Source organism: Diorhabda carinulata, chromosome X (genome assembly GCF_026250575.1).
Source record: "Diorhabda carinulata isolate Delta chromosome X, icDioCari1.1, whole genome shotgun sequence".
Classification (NCBI taxonomy): domain Eukaryota; kingdom Metazoa; phylum Arthropoda; class Insecta; order Coleoptera; family Chrysomelidae; genus Diorhabda; species Diorhabda carinulata.
In genome coordinates this window covers 12,921,366-12,948,064 of record NC_079472.1, presented here as the reverse complement: position 1 = coordinate 12,948,064, position 26,699 = coordinate 12,921,366, and the positions used below count along the sequence as shown (strand labels likewise).

At 34.2% G+C, this 26,699-nt stretch overlaps 1 protein-coding gene across 1 annotated transcript; it reads left to right on the top strand.

Moving 5' to 3' along the window:
• The first annotated feature begins 784 nt into the window (after nucleotides 1-784).
• Nucleotides 785-25,859, top strand: LOC130902795 (homeobox protein DBX1). Its single transcript, XM_057815123.1, has 4 exons — nucleotides 785-1,354; nucleotides 15,158-15,337; nucleotides 18,686-18,909; nucleotides 25,328-25,859. The coding sequence occupies exons 1-4, from the start codon at nucleotides 925-927 to the stop codon at nucleotides 25,631-25,633; spliced, it is 1,140 nt and encodes a 379-aa protein (XP_057671106.1). The 5' UTR covers nucleotides 785-924; the 3' UTR covers nucleotides 25,634-25,859.
• Nucleotides 25,860-26,699: the final 840 nt, after the last annotated feature.

Here is a 26,699-nt window from a genome sequence, read left to right as displayed (position 1 = left end):
AACATATATTTGAGGTATATTCGGCACGATTACTAGAAAGATTTAATAAAAATCTAGTTTTAGATACATAACAGTAGATTACTTGGTTGAAACATGGTTTGACAGCCATGACATGGTTTGTGCAGCGTGGACAAATGATAATTGGGAATGTAAAACGATACCACCACATTCTAGAAGCAAACCCTCGAAGGATGTTAAGGATAGCTCTTTAGATTACCACCAGGATATTGAAGGGACCTTTTTCGAGTCTTCGAGGCAGGAGTTTCTACCCGAACAAAGATTTATATTTCGGAGAAGAAGTTTTAAATCCAATCAAATTAATATGGTTCCAACTATGAGGTTTTATGGGAGAAACATTCTGGTCTAATTATTCGAAAGTAGTGAAGAAATTACGCGGAAGAGCTTGGTGGTATTGAGCGCCTACCATATCCAGTATTTACCCCGGACCTTGCACCGTCAGATTATTATTAATTGTTTTACCAAGGTCTTAAAGACCTTGCCAAACGTTGAGCTAAAAATGATGATTTAAAAAACGAAGTAACCTTTGAAAATTGATATTATTTATGAGACATACCCTGTATAATTCATTTTGTGAATTGACCTCGTACGTTTTCAATATTATATTTAACCGAAAAATCACCAGATAGCCGCTATAAAAGTGCAGCTTAAGGGTGCTACAAAATCGAATCAAAATATAAAGAAAACTCCACCCCTTCGAATAACTCAAGCCCAACCCCCTTTGCCGGTAGTCTAAGGGTGAATTTCAGTAGAAATACATCAGTTCAGTTAAATAACTACCGCTGCGCAGAAGGGTGCAAATAAAAACCGTGTTCATTACTGTGTATATGTATTTATTCAAATATCACATTTTCCACGTGTTTCTTTATAAAATGACAATTACCCTGTAACGAGAACGGATTTATTATGTATCAAAGTACGTTACAATTTTTGACCAGCCATCGAGAAAAGATGTTGAAAAGTATAAACAACAATCAAAATTCTTTTTCGATGGAAAACCTCTTGTCCAACGGTAAATTATCTCCTGAGAATTTAGAAACTAGTAAAGATTCAGAAGAATTTAAAAATTCTCACCTAAACAAAATCGAGGATGACGACGACAGATTATCGCCTATATCTTCGGGTAGTTTACAAGCTGAAAAAAATGACGTTTTCTTGAGGTTTAATAGTTGTTTGAGAAATAGGTTATGTTCGAACTGTGGAAGATTAGACTGTAATTTTATTCAATGTAGATTAAGTGAAGGTGTTAAAGATTCTAAACCGGTATTGAAGTTTAGTGTAAGTGCCATTTTGGGTGATGATAAAACGCAACAAAGAAATAGTAATAATAATAATGGTGAGTATTCTACGAGTTATTGTTAAACAGTACATTATTCACTAATGTATAATGGAAGTTATTATTCACGAGGCGGAGTTTACTGCCTCGATTGCTAGCGAGTGAATAATAACTCATTATACGTAAACAGAATACTATACTTTACCCACGACTATTAAATATTTTTGTTGGAAAATTTTGTTATATTATTATTTTATTCTTACAAATATTCACTAAATTTATTAAACATAGTACATAGTTATCGAAAATTATAATAATAAATTTTATTAGGAAACTTCAGCAGCTCCTCTAATTTCTGGTGGTGCTAAAGAAAAGGAACTTTCATTTTCTGTCAATTTTTAGTTGATTTTTAAACCTAATTTTACATAAAATATCAAAATACAGAAATGTTGACAGTTGAAGCTATTTCGATTTATAACTTATTTCACAAACCATGATACGTTAAGAAACAGATATACGTCAAACACATTAATGTTACTGACAGCTCAGAGTTAATGTTCCGTGCCTTCAAAATGGAGGTCCCGGTTTCGAATCTTGTTTCGGAAAATTTACTTTTTTTCAATTTTTTTTTTTTTGTGTAGAGAACTAAATTGAGAGTATGTAAAAGTGTTTTACACGATAAAATTATAAAAACCTATTTATTGTGACAGCTAAATGAAGAAAGCATCTGAAAATATTGATTAATGATTCATTAATAAGGATTGAAATTGGGACCTTCCATACTCTAGTCTATTTTTATGCACGAGTGAGTAATAAAACTTACTAATCTAAAATATAGTCCGGTCATTTTAAATATTAAAAAAGAATAATGTGAATATTTTCAAAAATTCCTTGACTTTTCCGGCAATGAACAAATTAGGCAATTTCTCAAGCTCCTGTAATTTCTGGTGGTGCTAAAGAAAGGAACTTTCATTTTCTATGTCAATTTTTAGTTGGTTGTCAAACATAATTTTACATAAAATATCAAAACACAGAAATTTTGACAGTTGAAGCTATTTCAATTTATAACTTATTTCACAAACCATGATACGTTAAGAAACAGTTATACGTCAAACACATTAATGTTACTGACAGCTGAGAGTTAATGTTCCGTGCCTTCAAAATGGAGGTCCCGGTTTCGAATATGGAAAATTTACTTTTTAAATTTTAATATCAAATATTGATTAAGAATAATCTGAATATTTCCTAAAATTCTCAAAAATGTTCCTAAGCTAAAACAAGTTTTCGCTCTGTTATTAGTCTTTTATAACTATAAGCTGTACAAACATTAGAAAAAGGTTTTGACTGGTCGTGTGTATTGAAGATTACATAGCTGCATCATAAGATTTTTTCCAATAACTACCTATTTGACAATAAAAGCTAGAAATTTTGATTCCAATAATATCTTCTTGAAAAATTCCATCGAAAATACAATTTAGCTTAGTTGCAACTTGCCAGCTACAGTGTGCAATTTATTGTAAATTCTAGTGAGATTATGGAAAATCTGGAGAAATCTGTAAAGGCCTAAAAATCGATCTTTCAACAGTTAATGAAAAAACATTAATATATAATTGTTTCAAATCATTTAGAAATAAACATTTATGTAAAATGTTAAAACCACAGTGAAATTTGCACTACGCCTACGCTTGGTATTGGGAAATCAACGATTTGCATAGTTATTAAAGAAGAGGAAACTAAAATTTCATACAGAAAATCATTTGAAAGGAAGAAAGTGTATTTTCAAAATAATTTCAGACAGTAGGCTAAGGACGAGATGATAAGTACTACCCTAAACTGAGCTGAAAGAATTTCAGAAAGTCTGTTTTAATAGTATTACGGCCTCGTCCCCGATATGAAGCCGGCCCTGTCCGGTTATAACGAAGTTCTAAGATTTGGCCAAGTCACGTCCCATTTCATTTTTTCATATAATAGACTATAGAACACTCGCATAATGTGAGATTCTACAATATGTAGTAAATTTATATCAAACACTCTATATAATCTGTTTATTTTGAAATAGTTTAGTGTACCACAAGTGTTGAAATGAAAGTTTTCACACGAGTTTGCAAATTTGAGCAAACGAGTGTGATATCGAATTTTCAACACGTGTTGGTCACAGAAAAACCCAGCGGTATTCATTTCTCAACTTAAAGAAATTGGTATAATTCTCTCAAATTCGATCTGTCACTTGTCAAGGGTTCAAAAGTCAAATTTAAAATGACATTCGGCAAAGCACAAAATGAATGCTGTTGTGTGGAAATGTAGATATCGGTAATCATCGACCTATGTGCAAAATAAAAATACACAGCCGACGGCCAATCAGATTTCCCAAAGATTTCAAATTGGTATACAGTTCGTTCGTTCACTTGTCAAGGGTTCAAATGTCAAATTTAAAATGACATTTGGTAAAACACAAAATAAATGCTGTTGTGTGGAAATGTAGATATCGGTAATCATCGACCTGTGTGAGAATAAAAATACACAGCCGTGATCCAATCAAATTTCCCAAATTTTTCAAATTGGTATACCGTTTGTACGTTTCCGTGTTGACAGTTCTATAAGTTTTCCAATCTCTGTCACTTGTCAAGGGTTCAAATGTCAAATTTAAAATGACATTTGGTAAAACACAAAATAAATGCTGTTGTGTGGAAATGTAGATATCGGTAATCATCGACCTGTGTACGAGATGAAAATACACAGCCGTGATCCAATCAAATTTCCCAAATTTTTCAAATTGGTATACCGTTTGTACGTTTCCGTGTTGACAGTTCTATAAGTTTTCCAATCTCTGTCACTTGTCAAGGGTTCAAATGTCAAATTTAAAATGACATTTGGTAAAACACAAAATAAATGCTGTTGTGTGGAAATGTAGATATCGGTAATCATCGACCTGTGTACGAGATGAAAATACACAACCGTCGGCCAATCAGATTTGCCTAATTTTCACACAACTATGTCGTTCGTTCGTTCGTTTCAGTGTTGACAGTTCTATAATTTTTTCAATCTCTGTGGCTTGTCAACGGTTCAAAAGTCAAATTTAAAATGTCATTCGGCAAAGCACAAAATAAATGCTGTTGTGTGGAAATGTAGATATCGGTAATCATCGACCTGTGTGCAAAATAAAAATACACAGCCGACGGCCAATCAAATTTCCCAAATGTTTCAATCGGGTCACATTTTATGATATTGAACATTTAGAGATGAACCCGTCAAATAAAAAATGACAGAAACAAAAAATAAATATTATATAAATTACCACTTATTATTTTAAATGATTAAAAACATAAATAGAAGAGAGTTTCTCTTCCTTTATTCCAAAACACCTTATCAAAACATCCCATTATGTATCTATCTATTCACAATGTTCAACAAACCATTGTATTGCGGGTTCACAATGTTTTTTTTTCGTGTTAATCCCTCGTATATTTACAGTAAGGATTTAAGAAACGCACCAACAAAAGGGCATTTTTATTAGCTTCATAGATACATTGTGTTTTCATAAGTCCCTTTGCGACTGTTCTTTTCAACGCAATAAATTCAACAATATCATTCAATAATACATAACATGATCGTTGTTTTTTTAATGCCTTCGGTGATTTTTTTTTCTTATATCCCGCGATAAAAAAAAGGAAAAATGGGCGTACATATTAAAAATAAATGTATTTCGGGGATTTGTCATGGGCGTGTGAATATTATTGGTTGGTTAATGCCCGTTGAAACGTATCAGAGACGGGCTAGGACATGGGTTCCCAAACTTTTTTGTTTCATACACCACTTTCAAAATGCTTTTGAATCCGGTGGAGCTACATCACTACCAATTACCACATCTCGAAAAAAAAAAATGATTAGATTAGATTAGATCCAGTATCAACGACGAATTAATAGTTTTCTAAAAAAAAAAGTTGGAATTGATTGCTTGATATTTAAAAATAAAATCCATTGAACAAATTTTCAATTAAGCGTTAATTGATTGTGGTATTTCTATCGACAGAATATCTGATTTTAAAATCATCAAGCAATCAAATCTTGAACATAAGAGGATAGTCCCAGAGCTACCTGGTCTGACCCCTAGATGACGGTAGTTGCTTGAAAAATACCAGCCCCCCTCGGACTATTTTCTGTTCCCAGACTTGAAAAAATGATTCGGTGGTCAAAGATTTTCCAACAATAAAGAAGTGATGTCGGCAGTTAATGGGTATATTGAAGAGCTTGACGATGCCTATTATAAAAAGGATATCGAACTTATTGAACATCGCTGGTAAAAGGTGTATGGATCTTAAAGGAGATCACGCTGAAAAATAAATATATTTTTTTCTTCTGAGACCATTCTCGTATTTCTGAATATCTTCATCGAGGTATTCCCCTCTGCGACAAGTTTGAAAACAAGTAACAATCGCTGAGAACTCCCTTGGAGTGTCCCATGGACCCATGTTGTTCCATTTGGATCACTTTGGTAATCACGGGGTTAGTATGTTACTACGATTTGTTTTCAACATGATTCTTTGAGGATTCAGGTTGAAAACCTATATTTACATTAATGCATCTAAACGTTCTTGATTTTAGATCTCTTCTGTTTTAAAATTAGTTTTTTTTTGATAATTTTTAAAAGAAACATAAATTTTGACGTTTAGAAACAATTGAAACGAAATTGCAGATCAACACTTCAAAGAAATCTCTTCAGGAATCTTAGTCCATAGCTTGCGAATGATATCAAATGTGTTTTCAAAAACCTCATCTAAGAACCTTGACTCTATTATATACCTAAACAAATATCATGAAAGATTGAAGGAATAAAAATCAGATCATGTTTTGAATTTGATCCACACTTAGCACATAGATGATTTACTAGATTTCAGATCATAATTTTCGAAAAGCCTTCGCGAACAAAGACAATTTTTATACATCTATATTTTTAACTAAGGTACGCTTGTTTATATCGGTGATTTGATGTTTTGTTTTACAATTTTTCCCTACTCCTACCATAGATACTCTAATAAAAATCCCAAAGAACCTCTGGCTACGGCTAAGTTACAATAAAGACGGCTACGTTTCACTATAAATAGTTTCAACTTCAGAAATCTTTACTATTATCGGTGTTTTCGATTTTGGACGTTTTTTTGTAACTTGGTGAAACTTCGTGCCACCGACAATACCAGTTTGCAAAAGAAATGTCTCTCACTCGTGCGAATTGTTTGTTTCAATTCAAATATTTGCACTTTATGAAACAATACACTATGATTACACGCATTTTATTTAACTGAATCAGTATCGAGTCAGCTCGCTTTCCAAAAGCTCCCACAACGTCTTTTGCATAATGAGCAGTTACCTCAGACCTACGAGTGAACCACAACAAATCTAGATCAAGTTTGTCCACACTAACTGAAAGAGAAAGATCAATAATCAAAGCTCCAGAACTACTTAAAACTTACATATACATAAAAAAGGTGAAATTAAAATTAGCCGCGCATGCCTAATCTCTAAGAGCAGCGTAGAAGCGTCTAATGGCCCTTACACACCAAACGAATCCGAATCAATCAGAATCACTACGAATCAAGTTGAATCTGATTGACCAAGATTCGACTTCGAGCGCTCCGTTTAAATGTGAAGGGAATCTTTTCCCGCCTTCAAGCCGGACGAATCTGGTTCAATCAGGTTTGATTCGAGGTCGCACTTGATTCAACTTGTCAGATTCCTCGTCCAGTCAGTCTTGAAACAACAACCATACGAGATGGACGTGGAGTTATTAATTTTAAAATTTAAAGAAAATAGTGCGATTTATCTCATATCTTCTGTGTGGAGGAAAATTGGCGAAGAATGATGATGATAGCTCAAAAGCAACTAAAAGAAGGAAAACAAAAAGAAGATGAAAGGATTTTTATAGATTCAGGTTGATTCAGCTGGTGTGAAAGAGTGGAGATGACGAATCAGATTCAACTTGATTCGGAGTGATCCAAATTGATTCGGATTCGTTTGGTGTGAAAGGGGACTAAGCTTTTGAGATCTATTCGCTTCCCTGTCCTGAAAAAGAGTGACTCCTAAAGAAATAGTATGGGGTGTCGTAACATAGTGTGGAAGGTAGAAGAAGAACCAATTCGGAAGAAAATGGATTAGAAGACGTAGATTAATGTAGTGGCCACCTAGGTAACCAGATCTTACTTTTCTTAATTTGACTTATGAAATAAATCATATACTTCCGCTGTAAATGAGGTCTACGTCTACGTCGTGAACAGGAGGACAAAGTTTGAACAATTGCTGTAAGAAATAATTTTTAAAAAATGAACACGAGACAATATTTACAAGTCTGTTTTTCACAATACTCTAAATCTTGTAATCAAATGAAAGTCACGTTCGAGATAAGAAAATTAAGACGATGGCGGCGTCACAAAAACCTTTTCGAGAAAACTTTTCACCATCAATAAACAACAAGGCTAAATTGTCCGCTCGACGGAAATGCTCGTCCGAGTTACGAGGGGGTTGATTCCGGCGTGCGTCAGCTGCGGCGGCACTTATCTACTGCTTAAACTGTAACGGTCTCTAAGTCGAAACGCCCTAAGGGTTCAAATCCCGCCGCTCTCGACTAAATCTTTTCCTCTGGCGGCGGCTTTTCGGCTTCGGCCTGTCGAAAAAACCTGCCGCCGCATTTCGCACGTATTAATTCAAACGCGCCATTCCGAATGCTAAATTCGGGAATAAATTGACTTGCATCCGTACGGAATTTTATTTTATTCTATTCAGATGCCGACGACGATGTCGAGGTATCGTATAAATCAGGGAATGTGTTAGGGAAATTTTCTCATTCTCCGCGGGATTGTTTTTAAAAACGCTTTAACTGCAAACTGCCCATTGATATTTCACCGATTAATTGTTATTGACTTTGTGTTTTCAACACGTACAGCTAAACAGACCTATTGACTGATAATCTTTTATGCTAAAAAAGAATATTTCGTATATAAAGAGACCTCTTGACATGATGGAAAATAGAACGTAAGATAAATAAGAAATCCTTGGCATGAGACGTAAGATCAGCAGATCGGAAACTCATTTCTCCATGGAATTGCACCAAACCCATAATGTTGCGAGATCGTGTATCAAACAATCAGCTGGCGCATTCTTTTCATCATTAATACTTTAAGTATCCATTGCATTGCACGTTGTCTTGTATCATGTCGAGCTAGTAAAACTTTCTAATAACTCACGGACTAAAATAAACTACATAAACCTATTTATTTTCAATTTTTTCACTAAACGTTTCTCATCCCATACAAGAAACCCCAGAGTTGAAAGGGGCCAAGCCTGAGCCAGTCCTAGGAAGCCTAGGTTCGACGTACCTGTTTTGCCAATGCGTGGGCCAGGCTACCTAACCCAGCTTCGGCCATACCAATGATTACCAAGCTTGGACCAAGCCTGGATATCCCAGCCTTGGCCATTCATTGAAAATCCAGACTTGAGCCAAGGTTGGGCCAATCCTGGTTAGGCTGTTTGGTCGCATCCGGCGTGTTTCGAGTTTTTCGCCCAACACCCCGACGGCAGCTATACTTTTTTTTTATTATGGGTCTGGTCAATTCGATCTCTAGTTTATTCAGTGTGTGTGTTTTTTATCCAACATCACGATAGTGGTTGGCCCTGTCCTGGCATTTAAGCATGGCCAGTCTTGGCGACCAAGCTTGGCCCATCGTTATCACTCCAGAGTTTTACCAAGACTGGGCCAAGCATGGCTTACAAGCTTGGTACAGAGTTCTAAATAGTTGGGCCAAGCCTGGGCCAAGTTTGTACCCTTGGCACTTTCCTCTATGGGATGTCATGCGTGGAAATGAGAAAAAATCACATAAGACCAAGTCAAACTAGTAAAAAGAGATGCATTATCATATTGAAAGAATCAATTTACAGTCTACTACAAACAGCTTTATTTTGATAACTACTTTGAGCTGACGACATTTTTTGTACCACTGCGTTTTCCATTGAGTATACTATTACTTTGATTCCAAATTATACGAGGGTTTGTATCCGTAAACAATTCAAATAGCACTCGTATGACAACACGTTCTGAGTACGTTCACCATTAAAATTGTCAAACTTCAACAGAGTTGCCATATCTCAACAATTAAGTAGCAGTCCTCGTAATTATATCAGCTTGACTATTTACCAGTAATGATCAGATTTTTCAAAGCACGTTTCGACATTTTAGGATTTAGAGACGTAGAGAACGTTGTAAGAGATCAAACAACTAAAGCCTTAAGAATAGCGGCATGTTTGAACGAAACCTCATGGCGAGATATTGGAATAGAAGCCAAATCGAGAATATACAAGACTTATAATGACTTACACCGCAGAGACACGGCCAGAAACGGCGAAAACCAAAAGATTGATGGAAACAGCAGATATAAAAGTGCTACGCAGTATAGCCGGAAGAACCCTACTGGACAAGGAAAGTAGTGAGAACATCAGAAGATTGTGCAAAATAGATGACGTTAACGAATAGATTCTATTAAGAAAGAAAGAATATAAAGAATTCATAAATCGTATGAATAACAACAGACTGGTCAAGATAGCGCGCGATAAATCCGCATTGGGCCGAAGGAGTACCGGCCGATCCAGAAAAAGGTGAAGCGACAACCTTGAAAAAGGATAGGAGGCAAGGATATCAAAGATAAAACAAGCGACTACGCCTTGTAAGGGTTGATACAACGATGCCTTCTTGCAAGCCAATGGAATGTGGAGTTCCACAAGGCTCAGTACTAGGCTCTATGTTGTTTCTTCTGTTTATAAACGACATTGTACATGTAGACATCAGTGCTACTAGTTTCTCTTGTAGCAACCCTGGTATCACCGCACTTCATAGGACATATCTAGTGACTTAATCATCTTTAAATCATGGTGTGATTCTAATTTTTTCTATCTCAACGTTTCTACAATCAAAATTTTATCATATAAAAATACATTGCAACCACCATTGATGTCGTTGAATCTGTAAAATTCTTAATGCTTGTTGTGGACAATTCCTTGAAATGGTAGCTGCAGATTGTCGCCTTAATTAAGTTCCTCCTGTTTTGCGCTGAGATCTGTTTTCCAAAAAACTGAACTTATCCACCCCTTCAACAGTTTATTATGCTCTTCAAACTACACAAGAGATCTGTTGGATATTTACTCGAACTAAGGGCTGATTGCAAAGATTTTAAATGATTGAAAATTCAGACTGTTTCTTTTTTCATTGAATTCGTTTGTCTAATTCCACGTTCAGAATTAGTTGAGGGCTCAATATTTTACAATACAAAAAAATGCACAATCACTTGCTAATTGAAATCAAATTGTAACATATTTTTCCTGATTCCGCAATAATTTGAAGGTATATTTACTGGAAAGTGCCTTCTACTTCTGTATATTGAAATTTTATTGAATTTGTAACTTTATTTAGTTATTTTTATGTTTGCTGTTCAGTTTTTACAAGCTTTTGTCTACTTTCTTCAATACTCTAAAATAATTCTTGGTTGAAATATCATTATAAGCCACATATTTAGTGAATTTATTTCTTTGAATCCGTTTGCCTAATTGGTAAGCACGCTTCTCCAATTTTAGAACGATCGTTGCATGGCTATGCACTTAGGAACTATAAAACAACATATACCTACACGTTCAGAATTAAATAAGGGCTCAATATTTTACAAAGCAAAAAAATGCACAATCACTTGCTAATTGAAATCAAATTGTAACATATTTTTCCTGATTCCGCAATAATTTGAAGATATATTTACTGGAAAGTGCCTTCTACTTCTGTATATTGAAATTTTATTGTATTTGTATCTTTATTTAGTTATTTTTATGTTAGTTTTTCAGTTATTACAAGCTTTTGTGTACAAATTTTAACAGTTTTTTGACAATTTAACGTCTTTCTATTTACAATGTCCTAATTTACAAAAATTTCTTCTATCGGCACAACAAAATAACGCATTTGTCACATACTGATTTTTTTGACAACCCTGTAGTAGTTTTCCATTGATCATATTGTGTTTCTCTTTTCATTATACAAGAAATTTATCTAGCAAATAAATCATCAACAGTAGAATTTGGGAAAATATTCGTACAGTTAAAGCAACTTGAAACGTCACTGTAACTATGGTAACGGTCTTGGGAAGGGCGCGTACACTTGACGAAGGTGTTGAAGTGTGTGACATCATTTGCTCCTCCGGTGCAGCCGACGGTTCAACTTGGCACTTTCCCGACGGGCGTCCCAACGCCACCCTGTTGCAGACAACTTAATAATATTACGTTAGAACAATGTAAACATAATTATTTATCTCTGATTTTACGTGATTTAAATTTGTGTTTGTCAAATAATAATTCAGTAGAAATTAGAATTTCAGAAGTTTAATCCATTAATACAGGGTCTTCCACGACGAACTGAATCGTTATGCATATGGGAACGTACTGGGACTAGTGTTATGAAAATTTTCAGCTAAAATAATTTCAGTTTTTTTAAACTTCCGGTTATTTTCAAACTTCGTTATTTTAAACGGAATGCTATGGTTTTTGTTAAATTTTTGGAATCTACGAAAAATTTCGATATAACTTTATATAAGGCATCGTATGCCTAAAGTCCACCATATTTTAATTATTTCACATTTTCGAAATTTTTGAATACATGCAGCCCTCCACTAAAAAAATTATATTTCCAAGTTTAAGTGAGTCAGTTCTAATATTTTGGGATTTTGAAAAATAACACTTATAGTATTCGAAATCTGTGAAAACCTTGACAAAAATATATATAGGGTGTTCAGAAAATGGTGCCGAATTTCGCTGTCTAAAAAATTTAATTTATTCAAAACACAACCCTCATTTTTCTCTTTACCATTTAATTAAATTAAGGGATTAGTTAGTTAGTAAATTCATATATCTCAAATTAACGGTTTTTTTTAGAAACTTGATCTTGGGGACAACCATTTCGAACATTTACTTTAGTTTAATTTTTAGTTTTGTTCTCTTAGTGTAGTGCTTTTAAATATTTTTCAATTAACTAAAGTATTTTAATTTTTGATACGTTAACTTTTGTTATTCGATGTTGGGTGACAATTCAGAACCATTCAACCATTCAAGTTTCTACAAAAACCGTTAATATATGAATATTTAGATAGCGAAATTCGGCACCATTTTCTGAACACCCTATATAAATTTTTGTCAATGTTTTCCCAGATTTTGTTTGATTAGCTGTAAGTGTTATTTGTCCAAATCCCAAAAATATTTAAACCTGACTCAATTAAACTGGGAAATATTTTTTTAGTGGAGGGCTGCATGTGTCCAAAAATTTCGGAAATGTGCATTCCGTTTAAAATAACGAAATTTGAATATAACCGGAAGTTTCAGAAAACTGAAATTATTTTAGCTGAAACGAACATTTCGGAAAACCCATGCAAGCAAATTTTTATAACACTAGTCCTAGTACTTTCCCATATACAAACCGAATCAGTCATGAAAGACCCTGTACATAAAGTTTGTTATAGTACTTAATTCTATTACTATGATAAATAAAGGACAATTGTGATCAAATTAAGGATTTACTTAAAAGAAAACCACGCATCTATTTAAATTTATTAACTTTTGGGTCCCAAAAGCACCTGGCCCAACAAAGAAAACAAAAAAAATTTCGAAAAAAATATATTTATGTCGTCGACATCGCCTCTTCATTGTTGGAAAATCTTTTTTTCAAGGCTGGAAACAGAAAATAATCCGCGAGGGGTAAATCTGGCGAATAGTGTACATGAGGTAGCCATTCAAACTTTAACTCATTAATTTTGGCTTTTGTAATATTGGATGTGTGAGCTGGTGCATTATTTATGAAACAACACTTTCTTCTTAACCAAACGCGGCCATTTTTGCTTGATTTCTTCGCCAAAACTCTGCAATAAGGTCGCATAACACTCGCCGTTGATAGGTTCTTCATTTTCTCAAAAAAGTCAATGGAAATTATTCCACGCGCACCTCAAAAAACCGACGCTTGCAAATGGAATGGTCTTTGTCTTCTTTGGAGCTGGTTCACCCTTTTCAGTCCATTGTTTTGATTGTTCTTTTGTGTCCGGTGTAAAGTGATGGACCCACGTTATGAAACGACATAAAAATTTGACTTTATATCTGTCAAACATAGTCAAACCCTCGATGGAAACATCTTCACGACGCTGTTTTTGTTCCATTGTGAGCAAACGCTTTTTCATGTCATCTTCAGTTAATTTACGATGTACCGCACTTTTTGAAATGCCTACTATGTCCCCTAGCTCACCCCCTTTTAGTTGACGATCATCCAGGAGATTTTCTTCGACATTTAAGGAGTCGTGACCTCATTTGGTCGACCTCTGCGTTGCTGGTCTTTGCAGATAGTACGGTCTCGTCTAAACTTTGCTACCCAATATTTTACTGTTGATATCGAAGGAGCAATCTCCTCCAGAGTGAATTCTATCACATAATGATAACCAATGTTTTCCATGTTTACAAATTTATGATTGCCAAACAAATAATAAACAATGTGGCGTCTTCAAACTTGAAACATATGCTGTATAGAATAAGTACTTTCTAATACGGTGAAATTTCTCAAACTACGGCCATCTTTAGGTCAGACCAGGTACTTCTGGAACCATCTTCGTACACTAGATGTTCAGCGATAAAAAAAATACGTAGTCAGACATCCTGTAATCGCTGTAGCCCCATTCTTCCCTCTCAAACTGATTGACATCTTTTAACGGGCAGCTCGTAACACGGTTAGCCCTTATTGTGCCAATCGCATAGTAGCCAAACTCTCGCAGATATCAACGAGGCGAAAAAATTGTCAAACACTTGGAGCTGTCTTTCTAGACACAGCTTCACCCAGTGTACAAACTACAAGCCGCCATGTAACAAGTACTGACACATATACTAAGTTGGAATTTCTGGAACCGTTGGTGATGTTCATGGTGAATACACTGTTTACACTGCCACTATACCAACACTCACAATTACACAGTATAACGCGCGTTTCGATAACCAAGTTATCGTCTTCAGAGACCGAAAGTAAACAGTTTACCTTTAGTCGCGCGCGCGCGTGTATTCAGTGTGTTACATATATCCCAATTTTTGTAGCCAAATCTTGTGGGTTTTTGGCTTTTGGCTTTTATCGTTTTTGAAATAATTCGCCCAAACTGTCTAGCAGCAGACGCTTCAAATCTATCACATCTTAAACTTTCTGCAAGAATTTTCGGCACCCAAAATCACATAAATAAATAAATTTTTCTGTCCCGCGTAGAGGTTTGTTTGGTCTACAATTATTTCATTAAATCTTTGTGGAAAAAGAACCTGAAATATTCTAGGAAATCCTGATTTTCTTCAGACTTTGATTGTGTGTTGTAGTCTGTGTATGGAGACTTAGATAATTATCGTCATTTTCTTATTAATTTGTGATTTTTTAAGCGGCCGCAAAGTTCTGGTATTTGACGATTGGATTCCTGAAGATATTGAGGGCAGATTATCATCTCTAATTGCTTAAAAAACGTAGTAGTTCAGATCTAATCACGTCGTGGTTCAACATAAATAAAGTTTCATTAACATCCTCGCATTCCAAAGCAACACCATCGAACCCAATGCGCATGATTTATCTTGAATTATAAACAACATTATTTTCTTTATTTCTTTCCATCGCTAACACCTCCTAGAGTTTTCCAAACATCAATATTTCTTGTAAACAATAAATACGCACGTGAATGTCGAATCAAAATAAAAAATTCTCGTAATTCCAATGACAATTGACAAGTGTGTGCTTTGTGTCGATGATGTTCTTCAATTTAACAAAAAATTTTCGTTTGTCGGCAGATAATTTAGTGCACGTTACGACAACAGCGGCGCCGACGGGTCCACCTAGTTTATTAGGCCTCTCGACCTACCTCAACAATCATTCTACTTCGATAGCTAAACCTGTTGCGAGTAGACCACCGCATTTTAATCCTCACCTATTACTAGCAGCGCACTGTAGGCCGCAACCTTATTTAACAGGTAAGTCAATTTATATCGTGAATAATTTTCGAAAGAGATGCTTTTCTACATTCATATTTCGCCGTAAATAATGTCTAAATTAGTAAAGTAATGCACCAAATTTATAAAACGTACTACTTTATACTTTTCTGATAGTCTTTCCGATTTTGGAGCTGTGTACTAGCAATTGGAGCTCTTTCAATATGTGCTTCGTTAAATTAAATCACAGGATATCAGTTCACGTGAAGGTGCGGTCCATTCAACTAATCCTCTTCTTCCTATCCATTCTCCAAAACGAACATTAAGGTACTGCATGAAATGACGGATGTTCGCGAGTGTTGGATCGATATTCATTTGCCCACGTAAATCTCCGAGCGTTTTCAGATCAATTTGGCCCGTCACGTGACCATCAAAAAAGTGCGGACCCACGAAACATCCCTTAAAGATACCTGCCCACAAACACATCCCAGGCAGGTTTGATTCTTCTTCAATGGTAGACGTGAAGATTCTGGTCGTTTCAGTACATTCAGTTATGCTGATTAACCGTACCGTTCAGCTTGAAGGCTGCAGATACAATTGTATGAAGCAAGGACATGCTTCGTTTTAATATTTTTTCGATTTATTACGACCTCTGTATATTATTAAATTGAGCATTTAACAAATAGGGGCGGCTACACGTAGAAACTTGTATGAAAATAACTTTTATAAATGTTTTTCTCTTATAAGAGCTCAAATTTCTTTGGTAGCTAGAAGAAATTAGTTAATATAATTATAGAAATCACAAATCCATTTGTCAAACTCTGGCTCAGCACAGTCACTATGTGCCCAGGGATTACACATTTCCGGGAAAAGTTTCTAACAAAACATACACGCTGCATCGGCAGGAGTTTCTCTTCCTATTGGGGCATCTGGTTCACTATCTGAATTAGCTTGGATATCTTCTGGACCTTCACTTTATTCAGTGTCCCTGGTCTTGGTTTTTTTTTACTTTATTTTCCAATTTTCTTCTTATTTGTTTCAATGAGATCATTTTTATAAGATGACGAAGTTATAACCGAGGACAGAGCAGCTTTTCTACTTCTAGAAGATGTCTTTCTACTTTTTTTGCGCTCGAGGTTTATGTCTTAAGGAGATACTAGACCTAGACTGCTGCTATCAATTCCGTAAGATCAAGATTTGCTGTCATATATTGGTTCAATGACCAGTTTCAGAAGTAGATTCTTCTATGTGAGTATCAGGTCTCAGTGGAAGCTCATTTTTTGACTCAGACCCATATTTAAGACCCTTTGCCATTCAACGTGAATACGATTCGGACCAATAGTGCATATTTATTATACCACTACTATAAAATGCAGTCTCAACTGTTCATTAAATTCATGAAAGTATTTCAGAATCGTCGTGTATCAAATTTAACAACGGCCAGTTATAATAATCCAGTCTAATATCAAAATAACAACGCCATCTAGGATTCACATTAAATAACTTAGAATTTATTTATTTCATATTGCTGGATAAAATATCTTCAAAATAACAACAAATTTATTAAAATGAACTAAACAGAACGGGACTTACAAGCATTTTCTCATAACAAAGTTCCCATTCTCCCCCACGTCTTATTTTAAGAGATAGATTAAAAGTTGTTGAATAAAAAATGCGCCGAATTTATTGAAGAATTTGATTATTGTATAAAAAGTGCCACTGAATTGGGTAAATTCTAAAAAAATTCCCTTTTTTAAATTTAATTTTAAATTAAATATAATCCATTCCGGATATATGGCCGACGGTCTTTCTTAGTTGCTCACCCGGTATAATATGTTCTCTGATAAATAATTATGCACCTCAATGTGTATTGCTGGACATAATATCTTCGAAACAACAACAAATTTATAAAAAATGGACTAAACAGAACGGGACTTACAAGCATTTTCTCATAACAAAGTTCCCACTTTCCCCCACGTCTTATTTTAAGAAATAGATTGAAAGCTGCTGAATAAAAAATGCGTCAAATTTATTGAGGAATTTGATCATTGTATAAAAAGTGCCACTGAATTGGGTAAATTCTAAAAAAATTCCCTTTTTTAAATTTAATTTTAAATTAAATATAATCCATTCCCGATATATGGCCGACGGTCTTTCTTAGTTGCTCACCCGGTATAATATGTTCTCTGATAAATAATTATGCACCTCAATGTGTATTGCTGGACATAATATCATCCAAACAACAACAAATTCATAAAAAATGGGTTAAACAGAACGGGACTACAAGCATTTTCTCATAACAAAGTTCCCACTCTCCCCCACGTCTTATTTTAAGAGATAGATTAAAAGTTGTTGAATAAAAAATGCGCCGAATTTATTTAGGAATTTGATCATTGTATAAAAAGTGCCACTGAATTGGGTGAATTCTAAAAAAATTCCCTTTTTTAAATTTAATTTTAAATTAAATATAATCCATTCCGGATATATGGCCGACGGTCTTTCTTAGTTGCTCACCCGGTATAATATGTTCTCTGATAAATAATTATGCATCTCAATGTGTATTGCTGGACATAATATCATCCAAACAACAACAAATTCATAAAAAATGGGTTAAACAGAACGGGACTACAAGCATTTTCTCATAACAAAGTTCCCACTCTCCCCCACGTCTTATTTTAAGAGATAGATTAAAAGTTGTTGAATAAAAAATGCGCCGAATTTATTTAGAAATTTGATTTTTGTATAAAAAGTGCCACTGAATTGGGTAAATTCTAAAAAAATTCCCTTTTTTAAATTTAATTTTAAATTAAATATAATCCATTCCGGATATATGGCCGACGGTCTTTCTTAGTTGCTCACCCGGTATAATATGTTCTCTGATAAATAATTATGCATCTCAATGTGTATTGCTGGACATAATATCATCCAAACAACAACAAATTCATAAAAAATGGGTTAAACAGAACGAGACTACAAGCATTTTCTCATAACAAAGTTCCCACTCTCCCCCACGTCTTATTTTAAGAGATAGATTAAAAGTTGTTGAATAAAAAATGCGCCGAATTTATTTAGGAATTTGATTTTTGTATAAAAAGTGCCACTGAATTGGGCAAATTCTAAAAAATTGCGCTTTTTTAAATTTTATGTTAAATTAAATATAATCCATTCCGTATATATGGCCGACGATCTTTCTTAGTTGCTCACCCGGTATAATATATTCTCGGATAAAGTATTATGCATCTCAATGTGTATTTTGAAATTTAAAACATTGAGTCAAATATGAATGTAGTAAATTAAGTCATACGAATTTTTAATGTTTTGATGAAGAGCGCAAATTAAGATAAACCACCGAACTTACGTATAATAATAAATTTTGTGGGTTTATTTCAGTATCCACACCTATATCCGGTAACCATTCGGCTGTTTTTCCTTTACCCGGTTCGTTTCCATGGGCGCACAGCGGTCGGGGGAAGCCCCGAAGAGGTATGATGAGGCGTGCCGTGTTCAGCGATTTACAACGAAAAGGACTCGAGAGGCGGTTTCAAATACAAAAATATATCTCGAAACCCGACAGGAAGAAACTTGCCGAAAAGTTAGGATTAAAAGATAGTCAGGTTAGTTATGAATAAAACACACATAATTTCGATATAAAACGATTCTTTGTGATAAGTCGACGCATATCTCCCGTGAAGAATTTTGATTATCAACATTGCAATCTAGTAATGTGGAAGAGTTGATGATTTATTGAACCAGAGTCTTCAACATGATGTTCATCTCCTTTCCAAACATTTTGCCTTTGCTTGGCATATCCAGATTAAAAAATCTCGGCTCTTTACTTTTTATTCCTGTTTCTCCTTAATTTTTCCATGGTTGATTCGATCGAATGCCTTTTTATAGTCTATTAAACATTGCAATTTATCTCTCTGCATCTTAAAAACAAGACCTGTACTGAGTACAAAGTATGTTTAAGCCCCAAATCTTCTGGGGATATTTTGCTCTCACATTTTGTAAGATTTTTGGAGTGTCCACTGCCAAAAAAACAATACAAGAAATTCCTTTTTGGCCATTGTTTCAAACAGATAAAAGTTTTTTCACTCAAAATTTTATAATAGGTACACAAACTATTTGTAGTATAGCTGTTAAATTTATATACGTATAGATTTAAAGCTAATAGCGCGCCATCTATGTGTCAGTCTACAAGGTTTTCATGATACTCATAAGCGTTTTCGTAGTGAGAATGTAGTAAAATTAAACACCGAACACCAAAATTCAATTTTCAAATTGACCCTCGATAGAAATTATCAAGTAAAATATAAAAAATTTTGGTGTTTAATTTTGCCACAATCCCACCTCGAAAACGCTGATAATCTAACGGACATTTAGAAATGTATTAAATTTAAAAAAGGAAATGATTAATCGATAATCAAGGAAATAATTCCACTCCAAATTAGAAGAAAAAACGTAAACATATACCGATAATCCGATTTTCAAGAATGAATCCAAACATTCAAACCGATACACATTTTCTGTGTGCGTGTGTGTTTGTGTGCGGTTAGGAGGGTGACTGCAAGTAAATATTCGCATCCGTAAACGTCGTGTTTTTAAATGGAGATAGAACTACCCCTTGTTAAGAGCGCTATCAAAAACATATGTTGCAGATCTAACGCAGAGGATAATATAATAGCCGAGACTTTTGACTGAGGGGAAAGAATCTATTAGGAGTCGGTTTCTCTGTTGATGTGCCATCGATCAAAAACATCGGTTGTAGTACAATGACTTATTATTTCGTTTCCAGGGCTATTTACTTATTTCTTTTTTTTTATTTTAATTAATAAAAATAAACAGAAACACATAGGAAAATGAGAAATTGAAAAAAACTACATACTGTCCCTAGAAGAAAAATGACGAATATTCAGCAAAGAATGAGATAAAGAAAACGGATATAAACGGCACAAAATATGAAGAAACGAAGAAAAAATAGCAAAAATGCATAGGGAAGGTCAGAAAAATGTAAATTATGAAGAAATTCAGAAAACAAAACAGTATAAAGAGTACCTAGAGGAAGAACGAAGAAGATTCAGTAATAATAGAGATGAAAATAACGAGATAACTGTCGTAAATTATGAAGATATAAAAAAAACAAAAGGACTGTGAAACAAAATGACAAAAAAAACACTACAAAGAAGACGTAGATGAAGAATGAGAAATATATAATGAATGAGAGCAAAAAACGAAATAAACGACGTAAATTATGAAGAAATTCAGAAAAAGAACAGTATAAAGATGATATAGAGGAAGAACGAGGAAGATTCAGCAATAATAGAGATGAAAATAGCGAGATAAACGTCGGAAATTATGAAGAAATAAAAAAACAAAAGGACTGCAAAACAAAATGGAAAAAAAACACTACAAAGAAGACGTAGATGAAGAATAAGAAATATATAATGAATGAAAGCAAAAAAACGAAATAAACGACGTAAATTATGAAGAAATTCAGAAAAAGAACAGTATAAAGAGTACCTAGAGGAAGAACGAAGAAGATTCAGTAATAATAGAGATGAAAATAGCGAGATAACTGTCGTAAATTACGAAGAAATAAAAAAAAACAAAAGGACTGTGAAACAAAATGAAAAAAAACACTACAAAGAAGACGTAGATGAAGAATGAGAAATATATAATGAATGAGAGCAAAAAACGAAATAAACGACGTAAATTATGAAGAAATTCAGAAAAAGAACAGTATAAAGATGATATAGAGGAAGAACGAGGAAGATTCAGCAATAATAGAGATGAAAATAGCGAGATAAACGTCGGAAATTACGAAGAAATAAAAAAAAACAAAAGGACTGTGAAACAAAATGAAAAAAAACACTACAAAGAAGACGTAGATGAAAAATGAGAAATATATAATGAATGAGAGCAAAAAAAACGAAATAAACGACGTAAACTATGAAGAAATTCAGAAAAAGAACAGTATAAAGATGATATAGAGGAAGAACGAGGAAGATTCAGCAATAATAGAGATGAAAATAGCGAGATAACTGTCGTAAATTATGAAGAAATGAGAAAAAAACAAAAGGACTGTGAAACAAAATGACAAAAAAAATACTACAAAGAAGACGTAGATGAAGAATGAGAAATATATAATGAATGAGAGCAAAAAAAACGAAATAAACGACGTAAATTATGAAGAAATTCAGAAAAAAAACAGTATAAAGATGATATAGAGGAAGAACGAAGAAGATTCAGTAATAATAGAGATGAAAATAGCGAGATAACTGTCGTAAATTACGAAGAAATAAAAAAAAACAAAAGGACTGTGAAACAAAATGAAAAAAAACACTACAAAGAAGACGTAGATGAAAAATGAGAAATATATAATGAATGAGAGCAAAAAACGAAATAAACGACGTAAATTATGAAGAAATTCAGAAAAAGAACAGTATAAAGATGATATAGAGGAAGAACGAGGAAGATTCAGCAATAATAGAGATGAAAATAGCGAGATAACTGTCGTAAATTACGAAGAAATAAAAAAAAACAAAAGGACTGTGAAACAAAATGAAAAAAAACACTACAAAGAAGACGTAGATGAAAAATGAGAAATATATAATGAATGAGAGCAAAAAAAACGAAATAAACGACGTAAATTATGAAGAAATTCAGAAAAAAAACAGTATAAAGATGATATAGAGGAAGAACGAAGAAGATTCAGTAATAATAGAGATGAAAATAGCGAGATAACCGTCGTAAATTATGAAGAAATGAGAAAAAAACAACGAAAATGGATAGCAAAATTTAACAAATAGTAGGAAGAAGACCTACAGGATGAATGGAAGAGAATCAGCAACAAATATGTATAAACGAAAAAAATCAATAAAAACGAATTCGAAAATGAAAAATACAGAACGAAACAACACAAAAAGGAACCTGTGGATATTTACAACATAAACCAAGAAATATTGTCAGTTATAGTGGAAGAAAAACTATAATGACGATACTAAATCATTGACTTGGAAATATATTTATGAATTTTGAATGATGTATCGTTATTTCTTAATAAAACACGAATTTCTGCGAGCAGAACCTTAGAATAGTCGCGCGTACCTAAAGCTCAAGGAGTAGCTTAGTTCCGCAGCCACCTAGGCGTTAGAGAACTGCTATCTTCTCTGTCCCCAGAGAGAATGAATTTCTCTTCGATTTGAAACGTCTCGCCTGGGTTCTTGTACGTGTGTTGGTTTTCCCTAAAACGTGTACCAGGTATATCAGAGAAAATAAACTGAATTGCATGCAGTTAAATCATAAATAAATTTATAACAGAATCGGAATCCAAAAAAAAGGAACTTTGAAAATTTGGCGACGTGGGTATTTATACAGGAGTGAACGAAAAGCATAGGAAATAGTCAAACAAGCTGCGTTAATGGTATTCTTTGGACCGAAACCCTTCTGCGTAACTAAAATTCATCACAAAACTGATCAGGTAAATAAAAGAAAACAGTCAAAACCCTGATGAGTTCAATAAACCACACAGACGAGTCTTTATTTTGCGTTTGTGATTTGGTGGATAAGAAAAAAGTCGAATGACGATAGATCTAGCGAATAGGGTGGCTGTGGGTGCTAAGCACGGCGTCATAACTAGCAGTTTGCATTGTTGTGATAAAATACGTAATGTCAGGGCAATTTATGACAGTTTCACGTAGAACACACATTTTAGAGGACCGTAGGATAAACGAAAAATTTAATTCGAACTTGGCATTAGTATTGGTGGGGTACCTAGAGTCTATCATCCGGAGTCGGAGTGGAGAAGGAAAGAAAAAGGATCGGCGAAGTGCCATTCTTCTCCAGGACAACCGCGCCTTCATACCGCGCATCTCAGAACTAGAACATCCCCCCTACAATCCGGACTTATCATTCTGCGACTATTACATGTTTGGACCAATGAATTTGACACCTACGACGAGATAGAAGAGTTTGTATGTACATAGCTGTCCGAGTTGTCTCTTCTTGGATATCGGCATCGAAAAACTTCCGAAGACGTTGCAAAAATATGTAATTAGTGAAGGAAATTACCTGTGAATATTTTCGATAGTGAAACGAGTTTGTTTATTCACATTTTGTGATGTATTGAATTCTAAGTTTTTTGGGGTAATTATAGTAAAATAATGTAAAAATCCAGATAAGAATCTCCTTGCCTTAAGAACACGTAATTAAAGAAATACACCCGAAATCAAAAAGAAAATAAATCTTGATGAAATGATTTCGTAAGATAAAGCGTTTTCCGAGGAAGTTAGCGTGGTACACAGATCAATTGTCGGGACAAACCAAAAAAAAAAAAGAAATATTCTACCTCGAAAATTCACAGCAACGAGTCTGACGGAAAGGTTCGAGTTTTTCGTTCTCTCACAAGGGGTGGTCGATTCATCCCTGAGAGAAGCGACGAAAGGCATTTGTAGGAAGAGAGTGGGGATTTGTCGTCGCTTATTGGTCGAGATTCTTACATAATCTTCCTCGACGGCCCGCCTAGTACGATTTATTAAGTTGAAAGGGAAGGGGACGAGGTATTTTCAACCCCAAACAGAGCTCTTAAATACTCGTTTAAATCAGTTCCTTTGAGATTAAATCTAATATAATGTCGTTTAATTATGATTGCGATAAACCTTGATTGTTTAATGGGAAAACTGTTTTTCCTCCTTTCTCTCTTTCTCACTATATAGATATATCCGGGTTTTCCGGTTACGGAAATTCACGCCTTAACGTTTTGATATACTATACAAGGGATATCGTAAATGATTTATGCATTTCTCTAATTTAATTTCGAAAATTGTTCTGTCAGATTCGTCCAGCATCTCTGTAAGTTCCTTTCGGGTGTTAAACTTCTTGAATGCACATTATTTTATTTAAGAGGGTTTCGTGTTAAAACGTTTCATTAAAAGGTTGTTTATACATTCATTGACCTAAAAAGTTACTGTTTTTAATATAATGCAGCTGCGTGTGATTTATGCATTGCACAAAGCGCCGAAAAGGAATTGAGAATGGAAAAAAAATCGATAACGATTGAAGTGTAAACACCAAACGGGGTGTGTGTGTGTGTGTGTGTGTGTGTGTGTGCTTCTAAACACACACGGCGTGTGTCTAATTATTTACAGATCAATGGGATTAAATTGAATTTTCAAAGAACGACATTTTCGATTAGAATATAGTACGAACTTTGTTTCTAACAGTTTCAAAGAAAAAATTTGGAAATCAACTGGAGCGGAACAAGCTTTTTACATAGTTTTATTGTTCACGCAGCTAAAGGTCGGTTTATAAACTTTTACGCTCGCGCCTGGATCGGCGTTCAACATAAATTCAACGAAGTATGAGCCCGCGCTAAAGTTGCAACGCTCATCCAATGAGAAGTAGAACGTAACGTCTACGAGAGCGTCAGCACGGGCGCGAACGTCAGAGTTCATAAATCCATCTTAATTTCCAACGCGAACGCGCACGTGAGCGTCAGCGTAAGAATTTATAAATCCATCTAAGTTCTTTGTGGTTTGGATGAGAACGTCATGTTGAGAAAGATTTGTTGTGGAGGGTAGAGTCTGAAAGACAAAAGAAAAAGGAAGAAGAGGAAAAGAAAGTAACCACTACGCTTATAGAACGAAAGAACAATCAAGACAGTTGATTCATATAAGTAATACTCCTAAATGGACATCTGATATTGGAAAAAACGTCCCTACGTTATAGTTCCGTCAATATTCATTTTCTCTCTCGTTCGAGACACTTTATCTATACTGCGCATGCTTCAAAGATATGCTCGGAGGAGAGAGAGAAAGAGACACTACTTGTTTCACTTATAGGAACAAATGGCGACTTTTGTTAATTTCATCAGTATCTAATATTTCTCCAATGTACTGCATTTTTCCAGTTTTCACTTGTTTTAGATCGGGAACATTTAAAAAATTATAGAAAATATTGAGATTATTCTGTAACGATATTTGAATTGGCCGTACTTTGGATTAGAAATTAGTTAAACTTATCGATTTATTTCAGGTGAAAATTTGGTTCCAAAATCGGCGTATGAAATGGCGCAATTCCAAAGAAAGAGAACTTCTTGCCGCCGGTGGTTCCCGCGAACAAACCCTCCCCAATAAAAATAATCCACATCCGGATCTCAGCGACGCTGACGGTGACAAACCCAAACTAGACCTTAGCGATATACAAGATATTTCGCCAGCCGGTTCGCCGATTGAACCAATGAGTAACGTCGTTCATACGTCAACTGTCAACTATCAAATGTACGACGGAATGGATTACGAAAGTTCAAATGACAGCGACGAAGAGATAAACGTCACTTGATTTGTTATTAGGAAAAAATTGGAATCGAATACATAGAAACGATTCAATCTGATAGCTTCATTTTATGTATTATAAAATTGTTTATGATGATTTACAAAAATATGTACTATAACAGTTTTAAAATTTTGAAAATCAAATTTAAATGTTATCAATTCTTTTTGGACTGAACAAAATCAGTAATTTTTAGAAGAAAACGATGATTTTTCCATTTTCTACAACCAAAAAACGAAGTCACCGCCATAGTTTGAAATTATTTTAAATTTTATGCTCTTTTTCATTTCGATAATTGTCAAAAAAAAACTTTTACACTCAGCACAATCACGAGTAAATATTTTTTTGTAAATAACAATGGTAGAAATAAAAATCCCCTTAGATATTCTGTAATTATTATTGCAAATTATTGTAAATATATAATTTCGAAGATATTAATGTATAAATAAAATATTATAAATGATTTTTGTTTTAATTCATACCAAAAAACCTATTGAGTAAACCATCACACGTACGTAATCCTCGCAACCATTTATACACTTTTACCCCATTGGAACTTTCCAATTTCATACTCGTAACATTTGGAACTATATATTTTGAACCTCCTTCACCACATAAACGATTTTATCTCCCCTCTAACAATTGAGCTACTTAGTTATTTCACCTATTATAAAACGTTTTTCTAATTTTTAAATACGTTAAATAAGTTGTAATTGAAAAAAGTTAATCTTCAGATATTCATGATTTCGTATTTTTGCAAGAAAAATTACATTACAGTCTAAGATGTCCTCCATCTGTCATATGTCAACAACGCGGTCAGTAACGTGTATCATCTGTTCTATGCTCACATTTTGTGTGTCATCTGTCACCGGCCATTTTGTGTATCCTATATTTTATACGACATTTATCATCTTATGTATCACATATTATAATATCCAATATCGTGAGTCATCTAAAGGCTTAGAAGGTGGGTAGCAAGTGCACTGTTCACTATTTTAGAATTTGACCCTAGACAAAAAGTAAAAATTTCTTCCAAATTTATCAATTATATTAGTTTATTCATGTTCAAAAATTT

Coding starts and splice junctions, on each gene's coding strand:
- LOC130902795 (XM_057815123.1), top strand. CDS start 925: ATGTATCAAAGTACGTTACAATTTTTGACCAGCCATCGAGAAAAGATG. Junction 1,355..15,157: donor AAATAGTAATAATAATAATG/GTGAGTATTCTA, acceptor GTTTGTCGGCAG/ATAATTTAGTGCACGTTACG. Junction 18,910..25,327: donor TAGGATTAAAAGATAGTCAG/GTTAGTTATGAA, acceptor GATTTATTTCAG/GTGAAAATTTGGTTCCAAAA.